We start from the raw sequence: 22,624 nt of genomic DNA on the forward strand, positions 1-22,624 counted from the left end.
TCCAAAGAAAATAGACAAATGACCTATCAAAACATGAGTAGATGCTCCTTAGCAGTAGTCATCAAGGAACACAAATCAAAATCAGAATGAAATGCCATTTCACATGGACTAGGATGGCTACAATTAAAAAGACAGATAGTAACAAGTGTTGGAGAAGATGCAGAGAAATAGGAATTCTCATACAGTCCTTGGGGAGGGATGTATAAAAATGGTGCACCTACTTTGGAAAACAATACGGCAGTTCCTCAAAAGGTTAAACACAGTGTTACCATATGCCCTGGCAATCCCTCTCCTTTATAACAAATTAAATGAAAAACAAAAACACCACCAGAATCCACAAATATCTGCCAGTTAAAAAATTTTGTATACAGGCCGGCGCCGTGGCTCAACAGGCTAATCCTCCGCCTAGCGGCGCCAGCACACCAGGTTCTAGTCCCGGTTGGGGTGCCGGATTCTGTCCAGGTTGCCCCTTTTCCAAGACAGCTCTCTGCTATGGCCCGGGAGTGCAGTGGAGGATGGCCCAAGTGCTTGGGCCCTGCACCCCATGGGAGACCAGGAGAAGCACCTGGCTCCTGCCTTGGGATCAGCGTGGTGCACCGGCCACAGTGCGCCGGCTGCGGCGGCCATTGGAGGGTGAACCAACGGCAAAGGAGGACCTTTCTCTCTGTCTTTCTCTCTCACTGTCCACTCTGCCTGTCAAAAAAATTTTAAAAATAAAAAATAAAAGAAAAATCTTGTATACAAATGTTCATATCAGAATTATCCATAATAGTTAAAAAGTGGGAACTGCCCAAATGTTCATCAGTTCACAAACATACAAGCTGCGGTATATCCACAGACTGGAGTATTTTTTACTCAGTCACAAAAAGAATGCTACAATACAGGTGGATCTTGAAAATGTTATCATAAGTGAAAGAAGACAGCCACAAAGATCACATGTAATGCAATTCCATTGACGTGACATGTCCAGAAAACACAAACCTAGACAAACAGGCGGTAGGTTAGTCATCGGCTTATGGCTGGGAGATGTGGGGGAAAGGGGAGTGACTGCTAATGGATAGAGGCTTGCAGATTGTGGTGACAGCGCCCGAGACTGAACATATGAGAAACCATCAGATTGTACATTGGAACTGGCAAAGTTTAAGGTATATGAATTCTATCTCAATAAAATTATTTAAAAACAAAAACTTTTTGTTATCATTTATATTTTAATAGGTTGTTCCTAATTATTCACTATTATAAACTAGATTCTGATGGATAAGTTACATTAAAAGCTCTATAGGCACTAGCTTAATAGGGCTGTTTACTAAATAATTCTATATGAAATGTAGGTTGATTACGCTATTTTTCCAAAAGCCAGAATCAGCATAAATTTCTGAAAAAAGGCCAGGTGTTTTGGTCTAGCAGTTCAGCCACAGGTTGGAGTACACAGTTTGAATCCCAGCTCTGTTCTCACTCTTTTCCTGCTAGTGTGCACCCGTGGACTCAACAGGTGATGCTCAAATAGGTAGGTCCCTGCCAGCCAGTGGGACACCTAAATTTAGTTTTTCTGCTCCCCGTTTTGGCCTGGCTCAGCCTTGGCTATTGCAGGCATTTGGAGAGTAAACTGGAAGCTCTCTTTATCTCCTCTCTGTCTCTAAAAGAAAATAAAACATTGCTAAAATAAACACCTTGTTTCTCCATCCTGTATGTAAAAATATAAACTACTGTTACCATCAGTAATTATCAACAGCATAATTAAAAAGCTCCACAAGATTTCTAAGTTCAGTTCTGCCTAACCACTCTCTTTTTTTTCCCTAACCTCTCTTAAAGAGCTTGCTAGAAAAATAATGTCTGTTTTCAACAGGGAAAATATTAAACTTAGGCAACTTTACACTTGAATTTCAAAATCTATTGTAAAACACTCTAAGTTTCTTGTTCATTACTCTTTCATAGATGAAATTAGAAGACATATTCTTTGCTTAAACATATAAACTTTAGATATCAATTACAGATCATGTAGCAAACTAGCTTTTTGAGGCAGGTGTTTGGCCTGGGGTTACATCACTAGCTGGGATACCCACTAGCGCCTAGGTTCAAGTCCTGGTTCTGTTCCTAATAAAGCACAAGCTGTGAGGCTGCAAATAACGGCTCATGAGACTTGTCAGTTCCTGGCTTCCAGCTTCAGCCTGCCCTAGCACTAGTCTATGTCGCGGGCATTTAGAGAAGTGAGCCTTTTCTGTCTCCTTTTCTCTGTCCTTATTTCTCAGTCTCCTAAAACAATTTTTAAATTTAACTAAAAACTATGGGGCCAACGCTGTTAGCAGGTAAAGCCACCACCTGCAGTGCCGGTATTCCCATATGGGCACTAGTTCAAGTCCCAGCTGCTCCACTTCCAATCCAGCTCTCTGCTGTGGCCTGGGAAAGCAGTAAAGATGGCCCAAACACTTGGGCCCCTGCACATGCATGGGAGACCCGGAAGAAGCTCCTGGCTCCTGCCTTCGGATCGGCTCAGCTCCAGCCACTGCAGCCAATTGGGGAGTGAACCAGTGAATGGAAGACCTCTCTCTCTCTCTCTGTCTCTCCTTCTCTCTACTTTTTAAAAAAAAATTTTTTTTATTATTTATTTGACAGGTAGAGTTGTAGACAGTGAGAGAGAGAGAGACAGAGAGAAAGGTCTTCCCTCTGTTGGTTCACTCCCCAAATGGCCGCTACGGCCGGCGCTGCGCCAATCCGAAGCCAGGAGCCAGGTGCCCCCTCCTGGTCTCCCGTGCGGGTGCAGGGGCCCAAGCACTTGGGCCATCCTCCACTGCCCTCTCGGGCCACCGCAGAGAGCTGGACTGGAAGAGGAACAACCAGGACTAGACCGACCCCAGCACCCATATGGGATGCTGGCACCACAGGCGGAGGATTAACCAAGTGAGCCACGGCACTGGCCGCTCTGTGTAACTCTTTCAAATAAATAAATATTAAAAATAAAATCTAAAAAAACCTAAATGTGTGTGTATGAGTAACTTTAAATATTTGAAATTTATAATTGATAACATCATGACCAAAAGAATAAAAAGAAAACCCAGGGGCTACACTGTGATGTAATGCGTTAAGCTTGCAATGCCAACATCCCATAGCAGTTCCAGTCCCAGAAACTCCACTTTCACTGCAGCTTCTTGCTAATGTTCCTGGGAAGGCAGTGGAAGACGGCCCAAGGACTGGGGCTCCTGCCTTTAACTTGGCCCAGTTCTAGCTGTTGTAGCCATTTAGGAAGTGATCCAGCAGATGAAAGACCTCTATTTCTCTCTGATCTCTTTTTCTCTCTCTCTCTCTTTACTCTCTGTCACTCTGCCTTTCAAATAAATAAATCTTTATTAAAAAAAAAAAAAAAGTCCAGTTAGCCACAAATTTTGCTTTATTTGGTAATCTGTAGTGTCTACTGAGCTATACTTAATACTGAAAGAAGGTAAAGAATAGGGGTTGGCACTGTGGCACAGTGTATCAAGCCACCATTTGCAACCCTCGCTTCCTATATTAAGACTGCTTGCTTAAGTCAAGGTTGCTCCTCTTCTGACCCAGCTCCCTGCTAATGTGCCTGGGAAAGCAGCAGCAGATGATCCAGGTACTGGGGCCCCTGACACCCATGTGGGAGATCAGCATGAAGTTCCAAGGCTCTTGGCTTCAACCTGGCTCAGCCCTGGCCATTGCAGCCATTTGGATGGTAATCCAGTAGACAGAAGATCCCTCCCTCCCTTCCTTCCTCCCTCTCTCTCTCTCTCTCTCTCTCGTTGCCCTTTTTCTCTGTGTCACTCTGCCTTTCAAACAAAATATCTCTTTAAAAAGAAAAATACAAAAAACATTCAAAGTGTTAGCATTAAAAGGACTGCAAGCTCTCAGTGTGATTATTGAAATGATCACAAAATCGACCTTATCAGAATTAGTAACTGGATCTACCATTATTACCATTTAATAAAATTAAAATATACAATTTCATACTTTATGCATTTATTGTTGTGGGCATTTGGTGAGCTAACCAGTAGATGGAAGATATCTGGCTCTCTCTTTCTGTCTTTCCATCACTTTTTTTTTTTTTAAAGATTTATTCATTTGAAAGGCACAGTTACAGAGAGGCAGAGGCAGAGAGACAGAGAGTGGTCTTCCAGCCACTGGTTTGCTCTCCAAATGGTTGCAATGGCTGGAGCTGCACCAATCTGAAGCCAGGAGCCTGGAGTTTCTTCTGGGTCTCCCATGTGGGTGCAGGGGCCCAAGCACTTGGACCATCTTCCACTGCTTTCTCAGACCACAGCAGAGAGCTGGATCAGAAGTGAAGCTGCTGGGACCAGAACCAGCACCCATTTGAGATGCCAGGACTGCAGGTGGCAGCTTTACCCATTATGCCAGGGTAAAGCTACCTTTCAAATACATAATAAATTTATCCCAAAATCTGTAATCATTTAAAAGATAATTAGAATGGGGTCACAGGATTTTTAAAGTGCCTATACAGCCTTTCTGATTTTTATAATGAAAAATACATATTCATAGTGTTAATTTAAAAATGGTCTCATAAAAGTTATAACAGGGGCTGGTGTTGTGGAGTAGTGGGTTGGGCCACTGCCTATAATGCTGGCATCCCATACTGGAGCTCTAGTTTGAGTCCCTGCTGCTCTGCTTCTGATCTAGCTCTCTCTGATGTGCTTGGAAAGACAGCAGAGGATGGCCCAGTTGCTTAGGCCCCTGCCAACCACGTGGGTGACCCGGATGGAGTTCCAGATTCCTGGCTTTGGTCTGGCCCAGGACCAGCTGTTGTGACCATTTGGGGAGTCAATGAGGGAATGGAAGATCCTTCTCTCTCTCTGTCACTTCCTCTATCTCTCACTCTGCCTTTCAAACAAAAAATAGAATAAATGTTTCTTTAAAAAGTTATAACAGACTAGGACTTTTTCAAATGCTTCAATGATTTTCGTATTTAATGGCAGACTTTTAAGCAACATGTATCTATTTACTGATTTAATCAATTAGTCATTATCTGTGAACCTCTAACTAATGAAAAATGAGGTTACTCGGCCAGCACCACGGCTCAATAGGCTAATCCTCCACCTGCAGTGCCAGCACACCGGGTTCTAGTCCCGGTCAGAGCACCAGGTTCTGTCCCAGTTGCTCCTCTTCCAGTCCAGCTCTCTGCTGTGGCCCAGGAGTGCAGTGGAGGATGGCCCAAGTGCTTGGGTCCTGCACCCATATGGGAGACCAGGAGAAGCACCTGGCACCTGGCTCCTGGCTTCGGATCAGCACAGTGTGCCAGCCGCCGCATGCTGGCCGCAGTGGCCATTGGGGGAGTGAACCAATGGAAAAAAGGAAGGCCGGCGCCACGGCTCAATGGGCTAATCCTCCACCTTGCAGCACCGGCACACCGGATTCTGTCCGGTCGGGGCGCCGGATTCTGTCCCGGTTGCCCCTCTTCCAGGACAGCTCTCTGCTGTGGCCCGCTATCTGCTGATTCACTCCCCAAATGGCCCAACAGTCAGATCTGTGGCAGAAGTCAGCACACATGTGAAAGGCGCCCAAATAGTTGAGCCCTCTTCTACTGCCTTCCCAGGTGTATTAACAGGAAGCTGGACTGGAAATCGATCTATGAGGCATTCAGTTATAGGATGCTAGAATGGAATGTGACAGTGGGGCACAAAATCCTTTCCCTGTATGATACCTTACCCCTACTTTTCCACTGTGCCTGGGAACCCCAAGTTCAAACCCTCCATGGCTAATTATTTAGTAACTCTGAGTCCAAAGCCTCTGTAGCTTAATTTTTTATAAACCTATTTCTGACCAAAGTGAGGAAGGGATATCACCTGATGGCAAGGAGAAGGGGATCTGGAGTTCTCAACATTCATCAGAGAGAATTTCAACCAATTCTGCTATTTTTTAGCATCACTCTCCCCTTTAAGAGTTATTTGCTTATTTGAAATGTCAGCAACAGAGAAACAGACATATTTCATCTGATGGTTCACTTCCCAAATGGCTTCAACAGCCAGGTCTTGGCCAGGCCTCCTGGTTTCCCACACACATTGCAGTAGCCGAAGCAACTGGGCCATCTTCTGCTGCCTTCTCAGGTGCATTACCAGGAAGTTGCATTGGAGGTAAAACTACGGAGATTGAATCAGCACTCCCACATGGAATGCAGGCATCTTAAGCCCAAGCAGTGGCTTAACCCACTGTGCCTAACATCAGCCCCCAGCCCCTTCTTTCACTGCTTGCTTCAAAGGCAGCTGGATGACTCTCCAAGGAGTTCTAAAGCAAAAGTGAGGTGTTTCTCATTACCACTGTGAGTTTTTTTAATCCTGCTGATCTGATTATCACTGATTTGTTAGCTATTTATCATTCAAAACTTAATGACATTTTCCATCAGCTGACGTGTCCTCTTCCATTCACTTCTGTCAGTTTATATCTTTAATATTCCTTCATTTTAGTGAGTTAGTGAGGAAGTTCAGAGAGAAACGCATTTGTTGTATCTATTAACTTCTGATTTTTTTTTTTGACAGGCAGAGTGGACAGTAGAGGGAGACAGAGAGAAAGGTCTTCCTTTTTGCCGTTGGTTCACCCTCCAATGGCCGCCGCGGTAGGCGCGGTGTGGCCGGCGCACCACGCCGTTCCGATGACAAGAGCCAGGTGCTTATCCTGGTCTCCCATGGGGTGCAGGGCCCAAGGACTTTGAGCCATCCTCCACTGCACTCCCTGGCCACAGCAGAGAGCTGGCCTGGAAGAGGGGCAACCGAACTTCTGATTTTTTTAAACAAAACTGAAAATAACAGAACTATAACACACAATATTAAAAAAACCAGGGGGCTGGCACTGTGGCTTACTTGATTAATTCTCCGCCTGTGGTGCTGGCACCCCAGGTTCTAGTCCTGATTTTGGTGCCGGATTCTGTCCCGGTTGCTCCTCTTCCAGTCCAGCTCTCTGCTGTGGCCCGGAAAGGCAGTGGAGGATGGCTCAAGTGCTTAGGCCCCTGCACCCACATGGGAGACCAGGAACAAACACCTGGCTCCGGGCTTTGGATTGGCGTAGCACCAGCCGTAGCGGCCATTTGGGGGATGAACCAACAGAAGGAAGACCTTTCTCTCTCTCTCTCTCTCTCTCTCACTGTCTAACTCTGTTAAATTTAAAAAAAAAAAAAGAATCACAAAAAAAACTTAGAATCACAAAAAGAGAAATTCTAGAAGAGACTACAAATATTTGTATATTCTATGATTTACATGATTATTTTTAAAAACAAGTAGGATTAATTAAAAACAGTATGAACTTTTACCTGTAAGATTCCAGAAGGTCCACAATTTCAGTCTGCCCAAAGTGTTTAGCCCAATCTAAAGCCATCCTGTCAAATTCAAAATTATAAAACTAATCACTCTATTTATTCAGCCATTAGTGATGTGCAAGCACTCATTACACAAGAGCTTTTATTATAAAGACAAATGTAAGAAATCAAAAAAAGACCTGTGCAGCTCTACAAGAACTACACGGAAAGGATGGAAGGTAAGTTTCCAATTACCAGCCATTTGACGCCTTGCTATGGACATTGGCTCCCATGCTAATTAACTGCTCCACTTGACTGGTGAAGCCTCGTCCTGCAGCAACCATCAGAGCCGTGGCGCTGGTCTCACTGTGTCTGTAGTCAACTGAAAGAAGGAAAAGGTAAACAGAACTGCTGAATGTCCAAATTATTAAATTATTAAAACATTTCAGTTTTTATAAAAATTTAAACAGTAAAATTGAATAAAGAATTAACCCAGGACTTGCTCCTTCACTTTTCAATATAGCATTATTTAACTAACCCCTAACTCAGATCAATCAAGCAAATCTGTTATTGATACACCCTCAGTATAAAAAGGATGCGACAGGGGCTGGCACAGTGGCTCACTGGGTTAACGCCCTGGCCTGAAGCACCTGCATCCCATATAGGCGCCGGTTCTAGTCCCACTGCTCCTCTTCCGATCCAGCTTACTGCTATGGCCTGGGAAAGCAGTTGAAGATGGCCCAAGTTCTTGGGTCCCTGCACCCATATGGGAGACCTGGAAGAAGCTCTTGGCTCCTGGCTTTGGATTGGCGCAGCTCCAGCCATTGCAGCCGTCTGGGGAGTGAACCAGAGGATGGAAGACCTCTCTCTCTGTCTCTACCTCTCTCTGTCACTCTGCCTATCAAATAAATAAAATAAATCTTTAAAAAAAAAAAAAAGGATGCAACAGAAACTGTTAGCTGCAAGGCAGAAGAAAAAACAAAAGGTTGTTTAAGTGAAAAAGGAAAGATACTAACTCACAGGATCCTTAAGAATCCTTCTAAATTTAAATGTCATCTTGATCACCAAGTGACAATACATAGAGAACTAAAAAGTTAATTTTATGAATAATTAGTAATGAATCCCTCAAAGCTTACAAAGCAAAGTTTGAGATAATTTTGTTGTTGTTGTTTTGCTTTTAATCTTCCACTATTCCAGGCTACATTTTCCAAAATGCTTAATTAGACTACCTTCTTTTCAGAGAAGACTTTTCTAATTACCTGACTAAAATTGAAACTTTTTCATTATTTCTACTTATCCTGCTGTTATTTGTAAATTCATACTTTCATTATCTGTCATCATACTTTTTTTAAAGCTTATTTTCATCTTATTTGGAAGGCAGAATAAGAGAGAAAGAGAGAAAGATCTCCCATTCACTGGTTCACTCCCCAAATGCCTCCAACAGTCAGGGACAGGACAGGTCAATGCCAAAAGCCCAGAACTCACACCAGGTTTCCCACATAGGTAGCAGAGGCCCAAGTATTTGGGCCACCTTCCACTGTTTTCCCAGGAACATTAGCAAGGAGCTGGTTTAGAAGTGCTGCAGCCAAGACTCAAACCAATACTCCAGCATGGGATTCCACATAGCAAGCAGTGGCTTAATCCACTGCACCACACCATCATTCTCCCAGTAACATTTTTGAAAGATCAATCTGATTGTTCTATGGAGAACAGGCAACAATAACACAAAAACAGAAGCAGTTAAAGGACTGCTACTGTAGACCAAAAGAAGAATTTGGGCTTTGCCTAGGATGGCAGCAGGAGAGTGAAATGTAGTCAGATTCAGCATTTATTTTAGAAAGTAAAGCCATCAGGATTTGAAATGAATTTTATGTAGAGTGTGACAGCCAAGTCAAAGATGAGTAAATGTACACTCCAGTGCTTTAACAACTTAATGAAAAGGAAAACACAAAAGGAAAAGTAATTGAAGGAGGTTAGTGTGGAGGGGATCAAAAATTGTTTGGGACATATCCAACTTTATTACCCTAACAGGCATTAAAAGCAATGCGGATGTCAGGACTGGAGAGAGGAATTAAGGGTCATTTAAGATAGATACATATAGGGCAGGCATTTGGCTCAGCAGTTAAAGAGACTGCCTGAAATGCCCACATCTCCTGGATTCAACTCCTAGCACCATCTCTAGATTGCAGCTTTCTGCTAATGTACAGAAGGCGGCAGGTAAGGAACGGTTCAAGCACTTGGATCCTTGAACCCACACAGAATATTAGGATTGAGTGCCTGTCTCCTGGCTTTGGCCTGGCCCAGCCCTAACTGCTACAGGCATCTGGGGAGAGAATAAGTACAAGATCTCTGTCTCTGTTTCTGTCTGTCTGTCTCTCTCTCTCTCTGCCTTTCAAACAAATAAATAAATAATAAAACTAAAATAGATATTTAAAGAAATGACTAGGTCAGATCCATATAGGTAGTAAGTAAATATATAGAAATAAAGCCAAGGATTTCATATTTAAAAGTCAGAAAAAAAAAAAGAAAAACAGAAGCCTCCTGCAAAGGAAACCAAAAATTAGAGCCAGGAAAATGAAAAGAAAACAAGCCAAGGGTGGAATATCATTAAGTCGACTGAACAGTTTGTAGAAGGAGTGATCGATAAAGCTGTAGTGACATGAATGCTGAAGGGTCTACGTGAGGAAACAGACTGACTGACATCTAAATCCCTTTCCAGAACTGACCTCCTGCCTTTTGCACAGAAGCCTCAGGATTCTCACTTACCTCTGGTTGCCAATATCCACCTTAATCAACTACTAAAATCAGGACAACTCATTAGTGAAAACACAACACATGGCATAAAATATATACATGTGAAGGAGAACTTGGGTCCATATAACAAAAGATGTACCATAATTTTTAATTTACTAAATTAATAATCTAGAGCAAAGGTTATTAACCACTTATTCTTCCTTTTTTTTAAATAATAAATTTTGAGAATCCAAGAGACAATTTCCCTCAAGGGGACCAGAACATATGTATATACACAACACATACACATAAAAGTATTCTTGCAAAAAACTGTCATGTATTTATATACCACATGTATATACTCTGGAGATACTTGGCTACAAACTCCTGATTTAATACAATATCTACTCTACTATGGTATCTGCAAGATTTGTTTGTTCATATGAAATATGTCATCTAAAAGAACAAATTATTGTCATGTACAAAAAATACAGTACATATATTTTGCATTAAACTGTACTTCTTCCATAAAGAATTAAAACAGCAATAAAAGAAATTAAATAAACTCACCACTAACATTTTCTGTTAAAATAAGGTGAAAAACCTGAGCAAAAGCATCAATATCTTTATGTAGCCATATATCAGAAAGACAAGCATCCATTTCCTTTATTAACCATGGCTCAAGGCAATTCACATCTTTTTCTGTCTTTAAAAAAAAAAATCAGTGGTTATAAATTACCTCACAGCTTAACACTGGCTTTCAAAGAATGTTCAATGGCCATAAGAGCTACTCACCAAATAATATTATAGCATTTAAAGTTTCGACACAGAAGTTTCTCGTTTCATCACAAACACTATCATTCACAATACTACATCCTGTCCTTACACTCATCCTTTAGGTGAGAATGAGCTTGTCAACAAAGGACTATGACCTGGCGCTTTACATAGATGTGTTTCTGATAGATGTTGCTAAATGGACCAAACACACCACTGGTTCTCTCTTCCAACTGGACATCAGAGGAAGCATCATCTAGACCTTTTAAAAACTGATGGTAGGCCCCAGCTCAGAGAAAGTACCTCAGAATCTCTGGTGCTGGGGGCCCAGATTCCACAGGGCTTTTAAAGCTCCTCAGGTGATATAATGTGCAGCCATGCTTAAGAACCACTGATTTATATGCCCAGAATGCTATTCATTGACCCAAATGGGTCTTCCTCATACTAAATATACCTTTTAAACATTCTTTAGAAGTATTTTCTAAAGCACTTACATAACTCATTTGTTGCAACAGAACTTTTAAAAACAGTTAACAGACTACAAGCATCTCTGCATTAAGTTCCTTTCCACAGAGAGTTATAAAATTATTTTCCAAAACATAGAAAAGCTGCTCTGGAAAAATCTGTTGTAGTCTAAGATAAGCTTAAAGAATTACCCTTCAATTATGCAATAAAGAATTGTAATCTCATAAAATGTTCTTTAATCTAAACAATTTTCACTCAAAATACCAGCATGAAGCCAGTAAGGTCTTACCAACTGGCTAAAGGCAGCATCACCACCATCGTCCAATAAATCATACTCCTCAGTCACATTTGGAACGGTCCGCTGCCTCTGAGATTCAGGCTTGAAAGCATTCTCTTGAGCTGAATACCATTCGGTAAGTGTGCTTTGTTGTTTCTCTTCTAAATTAATCGCCAAAGAAAGAAATAAGTGTATCAGTTCTTTCCTTTTTGAAAAGTATTCCCTTATTTTCAAAAATTAAAGTGAATTATTCTGCTGTTACTTTTTTAAAAATACATTGAGAATGTTCAATAAAATATACTATGCTGAACCATAAGGACACATGAAATTGTCCCTTAATTCATCTTGAAGTAAGGAGTGACTTCTAAGAAGCCCAGAATTAAAAGTAATCTTTATCTGTATTGTTGAAATCAAGTCCTAACGTTCACATATCACTTTGTGGAAAACCACTTATTGAACTTCTACCACAATGCCAGTTGTCTGAGATACAACAATTATATGCAATTTTCATCTTCAAAAGTTTCAAGATCTAAGATTTCACAATTTACACATCAGAGACTCCACACTGCCCAGTGAAATATGCATTGCTAATTAGATTTTTCAAGCAGAGGACCCAAATAATTATTTATTTGTGGAAGGTCATATAGAGGAAACAAAAGAATCAAAACATCTTTTGCGATAAATAATGAAGCTCAAGGTAAGTAAAAGAAATGTAAGCCCTAATTTAAAAGCTGAGATATAGGGGCCAGTGCTGTGGCATAGTTGGCTAAGCCTCCGCCAGTGGCACCCGTATCCCATATGGGCGCCAGTTCATGCCCCAACTGCTCCTCTTTCAATGCAGCTCTTTGCTATGGTCTAGGAAATCAGTAGAAGATGGCCCAAATGTTTGGGCCCTCGCAACCACGTGAGAGATGTGGAGGAATCTCCTGGCTCCTGGCTTCAGACTGGCTCATCTCTGGCTGTTGAAGCCATCTAGGGAGTGAATCAGCAGATGGAAGACCTTTCTCTCTGTCTGTAACTCTACCTCTCAAATTAATAAATAAAATATTTAAATATGAATAAATAAATAAAAGCTGAGACATAGTATAAGCCAATAAGAGACATTTCAAATAATGACACATTCAAAGTACAGATGCAGGGAGTTAAGACACCAGTTAAAACACAAATGTCCCATACTGGAGTGCCCAAATTCAATGGCCAGTCCAGCTGCTGATTCCAGCTTCTGGCTAGTGGTCTTTGGGAGGCAGCAGGTAATGTCTCTTGTAACTGGATTCCCACCACTCCACAGGAGGCCTGTTTAGCATTCCCAACTCTCAGATTTCAGTCTGGGCCACCCCTCATACCCCACCCCACCCCCGCCACTGCAGGCATCCGGTAAGTGAATTAAAAAATAAAGTACACATGTAATCCTCTAACAAAATCAGGATTTAGAAACCTTGACATTTCTACGAAAAATAAGGCTGTCACTGCTCACATGCTACTCTTTTACTTCCTCCAATCTACTTCCCTTAAAATGCTGGTTCCATCTCCGGATGCAGACACTCAAATCTTCAATTCTGGCAACCTCTTGCAGTTCTTCTCCATACATTATAACTTCTGGACATAAACCAGAATGCCAGGGTACATTTGGGACATTATGATAATTATACACAAGAAAAAATATACTTCTACCTCCATAATTTAATATTCCAAATACCACAAAAAGTCACTATCAATAGAAATTTCTTTTGTATTTCTTTGAGTAAAAAGCTTACCTCGCTGCTTTTCCTTTTTGTACTTTAACATTTCCTTGTTTGTATATCCAGTAGTTCTTAAGATATCTTCCAGAAACATTTCTTTCACTTCAAATGGTCTTCCCTGTACTAAATAATAGAAATAGTTTACTTGTATCTTAAGATAATTTACATAAAGACAAGAACCCAAGCTCATGAGCCTAAGTATAATACCAAAAAAAAAGTTCTAAAATTCAAGATTTTCATACCATACATTAAAAATGTAACTTTTGGGGCCAGTGCTGTGTCTTAGTGGGTAAAGCCACTGCCTGCAGTGCCAGTATCCCATGTGAGCACCAGTTTGAGTCCCGGCTACTCCACTTTCAATCAAGCTCCCTGCTAATATGCCTGGAAAAGCAGCAGAAGATGGCCCAAGTCCTTGGGCCCCTACACCTACATGTGAGACCTGGAAGAAGCTCCTGGTTCCTGGATTCATATCAGTCCAGCTCTGGCTGTTGCAGCCATTTGGTGAGTGAGTCAATGGATGGAAGACCTCTCTCTCTGCCACTACCTCTCTGTAACTCTGCCTTTCAAAGGAAAGAATAAATCTTTAAAATATATATATATGTATATATATACATATATGTGTTTGTGTGTATATATATATGTGTGTATGTGTGTGTGTGTGTGTATATATATATATATATGTAACTACTTTGAGGGTCACAACTGTGGCAATGGTTAAACCACTGCCTGCAACACCAGTATCCCATGAGCACTGGTTCAAGTCCCGGTTCACTTCAGATTCAGCTCCCTGCTAAAGCGCCTAGGAAAGCAGCAGAAGGTGGCGCAAGTGCTTGTGGCCCTGTCACTCCAGAGGGAGACCTGTATGGAGTTCCAGGCTCCCGGCTTCATTGCAATCAAATGGGGACTGAGCCACCAGATGGCAGATTTCCCTCTCTGTGTGTCTCTCCCTCCTTAGTAACTCTGCCTTTCAAATAAAATAAATTTTAAATATGTAGATATGTAACTTTGATTTACAAATAATTATCTATAACAGACAACTGTTAACAGATAACTGTTATTTAAGACAATGGTTAATTTGCTTGGTTATTTTCCAGTATGTATTATCTTCTTATACAGCGTGTATTATCTACTTATGGCATCATATTGGGCACCAGAATACAAATGTTAAGTAGAAACAGAGCTACCTCCTGCCTGCTTTAAAGTAAATGAACAAAAAAGACAAACATTAATTCAACAATCAAGAATATAAATGAAAAATTAGAATTTCAAAATGTCCTATGAGAGAGTTCCATAGAGAAAAATATAAGGTAGTATATAATAGTGGGACTTCACCACATCAAGAGAAGGGGATGGGGGCCAATGCTGTGGCATAGCAGGTAAAGCCATCGTCTGCAGTGCCAGCATCCCATATGGGCACCTCTTCGTGTTCCGAATGCTCCAGTTCTGATCCAGCTCTCTGCTATGGCCTGGGAAAGCAGTAGAAGATGGCCCAAGTCCTTGGGCCCCTTCACCCATGTGGAAGACCCGGAAGAAGCTCCTGGCTCCTGGCTTCGGATTGGCTCAGCTCCGGCCGTTGCGGCCAACTGAGGAGTGAACCAGCGATGGAAGACTTCTCTCTCTCTCTCTGCCTCTCCTTCTCTCTATGTGAAACTCCTTCAAGTAAATAAATAAATATTTTTAAAAAGAGAGAGAAAGGGGATAGGAGCTCGTGTTGTGGCACAGCAAGTTAAGTCTCTGCTTGAGATGCCAGCATCCCAAATCAGAGTGCCAGTTAGAGTCTCAGCTGCTCCACTTCCAATGGCTTCCTGCTAATAAGCTTGGGAAAGCAGCAGAAAACCCACCAACAAAGGAAACTGGGATAGAGTTGCTGGCTCCTGTTTCAGCCTGTCCCAGGTCCAGTTGTTACAGCCTTTTGGGAAATGAACCAGCAGACAGAAAACAGATTACTCTACCCATCTCTCTATACCTCTCTCTCTCTTTCTGTATCAGTCTTTCAAATAAATGAACAAATCATTTTTTAAAAAAGAGAGAAATTGATAAACAAAATAACTAGACTATATGAAAAGTAAAGAGTGTTCAATGAAGGAAAACAGTATGGGCACAGATCCTATGGTGAGAAGAAGCATGATGCTTTCAAAAAATTAAAATATCAACATGCTTGCGAAATAGTGGGACAAAGGGCTAGCACTGTGGCGTAGCAGGTGAAGTTGCCACCTGCAGTGCAAGCATCCTATATGGGTGCTGGTTCGAGTCCCGGCTAATCCACTACCAATCCAGCTCTCTGCTATGGGCTAGGAAAGCAATGGAGGATGGCCCAGGTCCTTGGGCCCCTGCACCCCCATGGGACTCGGAATCTCCTGGCTCCTGGCTTCAGATTGGCACAGCTCCCATTGCTGTGGCCATCTGGGATGTGAACCAGTGGATGGAAGACCTCTCTCTCTGCCTCAGCTTCTAACTCTGCCTTTCAAATAAAATTAATTAATTTTTTAAAAAATAGTGGGAGAAGAGTTGGAGAGGAGACTGTAGTTCAAAACAAGTCAAGAGAAACAGTTGTCTTATTAAGGGTTTAGGTCTCTCCTGAAATAAAGGCCAAAGAATTAAGCTCAGGAGAATGCTCAGCACCATCAGAATTCCACTTTGGAAAAGGCCACCGCTGCAATGTAGAGGATATTACAGACAGGAGAATGGATGCATCAGACCAGCGAGGAAGCAGTGCAACAGTTCAAGTAAAAAAGGACAAAAACTTCTATGAGATTAGTTACAGTAAAAGCAGAAAACAGGCAGATACACAAAAACAGGAGGTAAAATCCACAGAATTTACCATCATATTAAATAAGAAGGGAAAAAAAAAAGAAGGGTAAGTTTTACAGTTCTCGCTGTCTGGCTTGCAAACACTGAAGGATGATGATGTCATTCTGAGGTAACAAGGACAGCTGAAAAGAACAGGCCAGCTGGCAGGAGCTGGGGTTTGGTTTCAGGCATCAAAAGTGAAGTGCCAAAACAGACTTTCAACTAGCGGTCGATTAAATTTTATGTGCCTAATCATTCAAGAACACTGTTGGGAGAAATAAAGAACATACAGGTTTGTGACTTTGGTGATTAGGTTAATATTACATAGTACAGCTAAGCAAAACAGGCAACACACCAAAAGAAGCAACTTTTGTAGAAAAGATTATTCCGTTTAGGTCATATTAGAAGTGAACTGCTTGTATCTAAATCCAAAACTCCAGAGAACAGTATGAATTGAAAATAAAGATCCAGAAGTTACAAACATAAAAGAGGAAGTAGAAGCCAAGGCCATGAATGGAAGCTTCCAAGGAAGTAGAGTAATAATTAATTAATTAATTAAGGAAAGGAGGGAGAGACAGAGAACAGGAATGAAGAAACCTAATGGGGGTGTGCAGTGTAGGACATTGTGTTAAGCTGCCACTGGGAACACCCATATCCCATTTCAAAGAACCTTCCAAGTCCCAGCTCCTCTGCTTAGGATCCAGTTTTCTGCTAATGTGCCTAAAAAGGCAATGAATGATGGCCCAAGTGCTTGGGTTCCTGACACCCACTTGGGAAACCAAGATAAAGTTCTTGGGTCCTAGTTTCAGCTTGGCCCAGCCCCAGCAGTTATAGGCATCTGGGGAGTAAACCAGACAGAAGAACTCTCTCTGTCTCTCCTTCTATCACTGTCATTCTGCCTAACAAATAAAATAATATTCCCCCACACTTAAAAAAAGGAAGAGGGGATATAAAAAAGGAAATGGATCAAGGGAATAATTCTAGAACACATCAATATTTAAGCACTATGCGGAGAGCAGAGCCCCTGCACCCTGTGACTGTAAGTTCTAGAAATAGGTCACGGGGCTGACAGGGACACGAGTGTTACCTGGGTTCCTGTAGACCTACACAGTCTGCAGAATCTCAAGAGTTCCCTGCGTGCTGGGGACAGATCTGGCAGAAGGCTCGGGGAACACATAACAAGGTGGATCAGTGTTCAGTACGATATGTGCGCTTGGGTGGGTGGAGTACACCAGCTCTGTAAGTCCACTCTAAGCAGTGAATCACTGGTTCACCTTGGAAAGGGCTGGGACCGTGAACACACTAGCCAGCTCTAACACCCCCTGGTGCAACAGACTGGACAGAGGCATTCCACCATACCCAACATAGGTGTTACTCTGGACTCATATCTCACCCACAAACAGTAGCCAGAGCTCCCTGGCTCTACCCAGCACACACATGGAGAAATGCTTAGGATCAGTAGCCATTAGGGAAATGCAAATAAAAACAATATGTAGTTTCACCTCACCCCAGGTTGAATGGGTATTATCCAAAAATCAAAAAATAACAAATGCTGGCAAGGATATGGAGAAAAAGGTACCCTAATTCAGTGTTGATGTGAATGCAAACTGGTACAACCAGCATGGAATACAGTAGAGAGATTCCTCAGAAAACTAAAATAGAACTACCATATAACCCAGCCATCCCACTCCTGGAAATATATCAAAAAGAAATAAAATCAGTATATGAAAGAGATACCTGCACTCCCATGTTTATAACAGCTCAATTCATGATAGCTAAGATGTGAAACCAACCTAGATGTCCATCAACTGATGACTGGATCAAGAAAATGCAACGGCTCACTTAGCTAATCCTCCGCCTGCGGCACCAGCACCCCGGGTTCTAGTCTCGGTTGGGGCGCCGGATTCTGTCCCGGTTGCTCCTCTTCCAGTCCAGCTCTCTGCTGTGGCCCGGGAAGGCAGTGGAGGATGGCCCAAGTGCTTGGGCCCTGCACCCGCATGGGAGACCAGGAGAAGCACCTGGCTCCTGGCTTTGGATCGGCGTGGTGCGCTGGCGGCACTGCGCCGGCTATAGCAGCCATTTAGGGGGTGAACCATCAGAAAAAAAGGAAGACCTTTCTCTCTGTCTTTCTCTCTCTCACTAACTCTGCCTATCAAAAAAAATTTTTTTTCAGAATATATTTCTGATAGAATATTACTAAGCCATAAAACAGAATGAAATCCTGACATTTGCAACAAAATGGATACAACTGGAGATTATAATGTTAACTGAAGTAAAATAGACCCAAAAAGAAAAATATCACATTTTCTCTTATGTGCAGTAGTAAATACATATAGATGCACTACCATAGTTTTAATGATATATAATTATTTTAAAATTTACTACATGAGCAAAATGAACATTTTTTTCTTCTCATTACTTTTATAGTGCTTGCCTATATTGCTGCTGAAATATGGTCTTTTCACTTGAACTCTTCATTTAGTGCAGCAGGAAGCTTTTGACTATAATATAAATTAAAAATGTAATCTTAAAACTTAAAGCAGGAAGGAAAGAAGGGAGGAAGAAAAGAAAGAGAGGTGGGAAGGAGGGAGGGAGGGAGGGGAGGAGGGAAGAAGGGAAAGAAGGAAGGAAGGAAGGCAGGAAGGCAGGAAAAAAGAGGCAGGCAGGCGGGAAAGTGAACTATCATTATATTCCTAGAATTTTATCTATGAACTACAATGAATGTGTTCTCTTTGTATTAATACCACTTTAACATGAGAATTGTAGTATAATTATCATGCATTTGCTGTGACCCTGAGAATCTAACGTAGTAATAAATTATTTTTCAATTTTTTTTGTGCTCTTGTGAATTTTTTAATATTTTTTTATTTGAAAGGTAGAAAGGGAGGGAGGAGAAAAAGCAGGGAGGAATGTGTGTGTGGGAGGGAGAGAGAGAGAGAGAGAGAGAGAGAGATAGGTCGAGATCTGTGCTGGTTAAAAAGGAAAAACAAGTACAGGTTATAACATAGAATAAGACTCAGGAGGCATTGCTACCAAATAAATGAAGGGATCTGAGCATTTCACACAAAAAGGAGGGCCAACCATGAGAATTACTACAAACAACTCAACAAGATTTTTTTGAATATCAGTTTTGGCCACCAAAACAATGTCAAAACACTGCTGGTAAGAATTCACAAGTTAAGGCGTTTGTTGTGGAGCAAGTTAAGCTGCTACTTGGGACAGCTTTATGTCATACTGGAGGGCTGATGTGAATCCCAGCCACAGTGTTTTCAACCCAGCTTCCTGCTAATGCACCTGGGAAGCAGCAGAAGATGGCTCAGATACCTGAGTTCCTGCTACACACCTGGAAACCCCAGGTGGAATTCCTGACTCCTGACTTTGGCCAGGACCAGCCCTGGCTGTTGCAATCATTTAGGGAGTGAACCAGCACAGATCTTGACCTACCTCTTTCTCTTCCTCTTTCTCTTTCTCTCCCCCCCCCCACTTCCCTCCCTCTTTTTTCCCCTCCCTCCCTTTCTACCTTTTAAATAAAAAAAATCTTAAAATTCACAAGTGGGCCAGCACCATGGCTCAACAGGCTAATCCTCCGCCTTGCAGCGCCAGCACACCGGGTTCTAGTCCCAGTCAGGGTGCCGGATTCTGTCCCAGTTGCCCCTCTTCCAGGACAGCTCTCTGCTGTGGCCCGGGAGTGCAGTGGAGGATGGCCCAAGTGCTTGGGCTCTGCACCCCATGGGAGACCAGGAGAAGCACCTGGCTCCTGCCTTCGGATCAGCGCGGTTCGCCGGCTGCAGCACACCGTCCCCGGGGGCCATTGGAGGGTGAACCAACGGCAAAAAGGAAGACCTTTCTCTCTGTCTCTCTCTCTCACTGTCCACTCTGCCTGTCAAAAATTAAAAAATAAAAATAAAAAAATTCACAAGTGCGCAAAAAAATGGAAAAATCTATTAACATAAAAATATTTCTTTAGTTGGCAATTTCACTTCTAGTAATCACCCCTAGAAATAAGAAAATATATGGATATTTGTGTTCATTACAATACTGTTTATAGCTGGGGGGGGTGGTCTAGAATCAATCTGAATGTCCAAAAGAAAGAGTTAAGTAAATCATATTACATACATTCTCTGAAATACTAAAAGCACTGCTTAAAATGATTAACTTGATCCAGTTACTGGAGAACTGTTTATGATGTGCTGTTATACAAATAAAGCAAATTGCAATGTATTATGTATATGCTCATTTTTGTAAAGTCAGGTTTTACAAACCACATATATGTTAGTATGAGCGTGAACAAGATAAGAAAGGAGATAAACAATGTTTTTAATATCCTTAGTGGGGGGGGTGGGGGCCAGCGCTGTGGTGTAGTGGGTGAGGCCGTTGTCTGCAGTGCTGGCATCCCATATGGGCACTGGTTTGAGTTGCGGCTACTCTACTTTCAATCCAGCTCTCTGTGATGGCTTGGGAAAGCAGTGAAAGATGACCCAAGTCCATGGCCCTCTGCACCTACACGGGAGACCCAGAAGAGGCTCCTGGCTCCTAGCTTCGGATCGGCACAGCTCTGGCCATTGCAGCCATCTGGGGAGTAAACCAGTGGATGAAAGACCGCTCTCTGTGTAACTCTGACTTTCAAATAAATAAATGATTCTTTTAAAAACAATCCTTAATATTGGGAAAATAGAACACAGAACAAAATGAGGATAGGGACAACCACGAACTTTTTCCCTATAAACATCTATCTTTGTACAAATTTTGTTTCACTGAAGTAAACACAACTTAATTTTCAAAAAGTTATTTCAAATATAAGGATTGATGGTAAAATCAGTTTTTATTAAAGGACAAAGAGAAAATTTAAGTCTCAGCATATTCAGAAGTGAAAATTAAGTAAATATGGGAACACAGAACAATTTTCCAAGGAATCTAACAATAATAGGAAGAAGTGACAAGAGGAACACAGATCAAAATAAAAGCACATTTACTTCTAAGATTAGAGAATTGGGCTCCAACACAATACCAGAGGGCTATAGATGGAAAAGGAGAAGTTGAAAATAGGGAGATCTATTTCATGTTGAAAACATGAAATCTATCTCAGAAGAAGCAGACATGGATGCCCTGTACTTGAGAACATTCCCCAATTTTTGAATGAAATAAATAAAGTCATGACCCAAATTACTCTTTCATAAAAGTTATAAACATTTTATAATTTGATAACTTACTATATATCACTGGACAACTCCCAAAATATCGTATAAAGAGATTTACATCCAAGGCAGCACTAGAAAGAATTAGTTTCAAAGATGGGTGCTTTTGCAACAAATCTCTTAACTTTGTAAGTAAAAAATCACTAAATCGATCCCTTTCGTGCACTTCATCCTGCAGTAAACAGAAATAAAACCATGGAACAGTTAAAATATTATGGATGACTAAGTCTTTAAAATGCCATTGCTGGGTTTTATATTAATTTAAGCTAAATGTGGACAAGGCCTATCAATATTAGTGGAAAGCTTGTAGATGAAATTAGAGACAATTCAGAAATAATCACACATTATAACAATCCACCATGCATGAAAAAATACTGCCTTTTTCCCCCCTACAGAATATAAAACCTCTATAATAAGTTCTAGATTAGTGGAAGTCCAAATTGATGTACTTTCAGTGTAAACAAACTTAAGTAAAACAGGCTTCTGTTAGCATTAGGGCTTAAAAGCAACCTTTGGTTTGGGTAAGTTTCTAACAGTTGCTTATCATAAGCTTATAAAACAATGTTTCTCTTATAGAAAACTGCACAGAAGCTTTGAATTCTTGAATAAGAGGGCAATTCATCTACTTATTTCATCAGCTGTTAATTAAGCAGCTTAATCACGAACTTAAATGACTAGAGTATAGCAGTGCAATGGGGAAATACATGGTATGGGAGGACGAAGTGGGAAGGCATAGAGGTAAAACTTCTATATTTCAGGAAAACTCTAAGTACATGAATCGTGTTCACATGAAAAGCACATTTTTTAAAACTACCTAAGCATTTGATTTCCTTCAAATAAAACCTGATGGTAAGAATATCTTTAATATAAAATTTATATCCAATAATTTTACTCAACAAAAATAACTTGATCAAAACAGCCTGTTCAAAAGAATAAACTGATTTTTATTTTTACCCTATTCTAAAAGTAAAACTATATATTTAAATCTTAAGCAATCTGAATTACATATGATAAAGTCTCAATATCCTTACCACAATAACATGTGTCACCGTTGACAAGGTACTATCTCCTGCCATCAGTGTACGAAGCAATACCCCATTAGTGCAAAATGTCAGAAGTGTCTTTGGTGAAACCCTTTTAAAGAAATAAAAAAATGCACAATTATACATCTTACATGTCTTTTATGTACTTAAAATATAATCACATTAAATGCTGGTCTTGTATATACTCTAATAAATTAGACAAATATATTAGTATGTATGGCTTATTAAAGTTTTGTAAAATACAAAGGATCTTCAAAAAGTTCATGAAAAGTGAGTATTACAAAAAAATAGGAATGGATTTCAAGTGTTTTGGGTCAAAATAAACTTCTTTGTATTTCATTTCCTACAAACTT

At 41.1% G+C, this 22,624-nt stretch overlaps 1 protein-coding gene across 1 annotated transcript in view; it reads right to left on the bottom strand.

The window, feature by feature from the left end:
* Positions 1-22,624, bottom strand: part of YTHDC2 (YTH N6-methyladenosine RNA binding protein C2) — a 96,163-nt gene that overhangs the window by 46,595 nt on the left and 26,944 nt on the right. The window contains exons 6-12 of the mRNA XM_062189306.1: positions 22,260-22,362; positions 21,244-21,400; positions 13,259-13,366; positions 11,517-11,665; positions 10,559-10,694; positions 7,511-7,637; positions 7,271-7,336 (exon numbers count right to left, since the gene is read on the bottom strand). Of these exons, the coding sequence (XP_062045290.1) occupies positions 7,271-7,336; positions 7,511-7,637; positions 10,559-10,694; positions 11,517-11,665; positions 13,259-13,366; positions 21,244-21,400; positions 22,260-22,362 (846 nt within the window). The remainder of the gene's footprint in view (positions 1-7,270; positions 7,337-7,510; positions 7,638-10,558; positions 10,695-11,516; positions 11,666-13,258; positions 13,367-21,243; positions 21,401-22,259; positions 22,363-22,624) is intronic.

Source organism: Lepus europaeus, chromosome 4, assembly GCF_033115175.1.
Source record: "Lepus europaeus isolate LE1 chromosome 4, mLepTim1.pri, whole genome shotgun sequence".
In the NCBI taxonomy this organism is placed as follows: domain Eukaryota; kingdom Metazoa; phylum Chordata; class Mammalia; order Lagomorpha; family Leporidae; genus Lepus; species Lepus europaeus.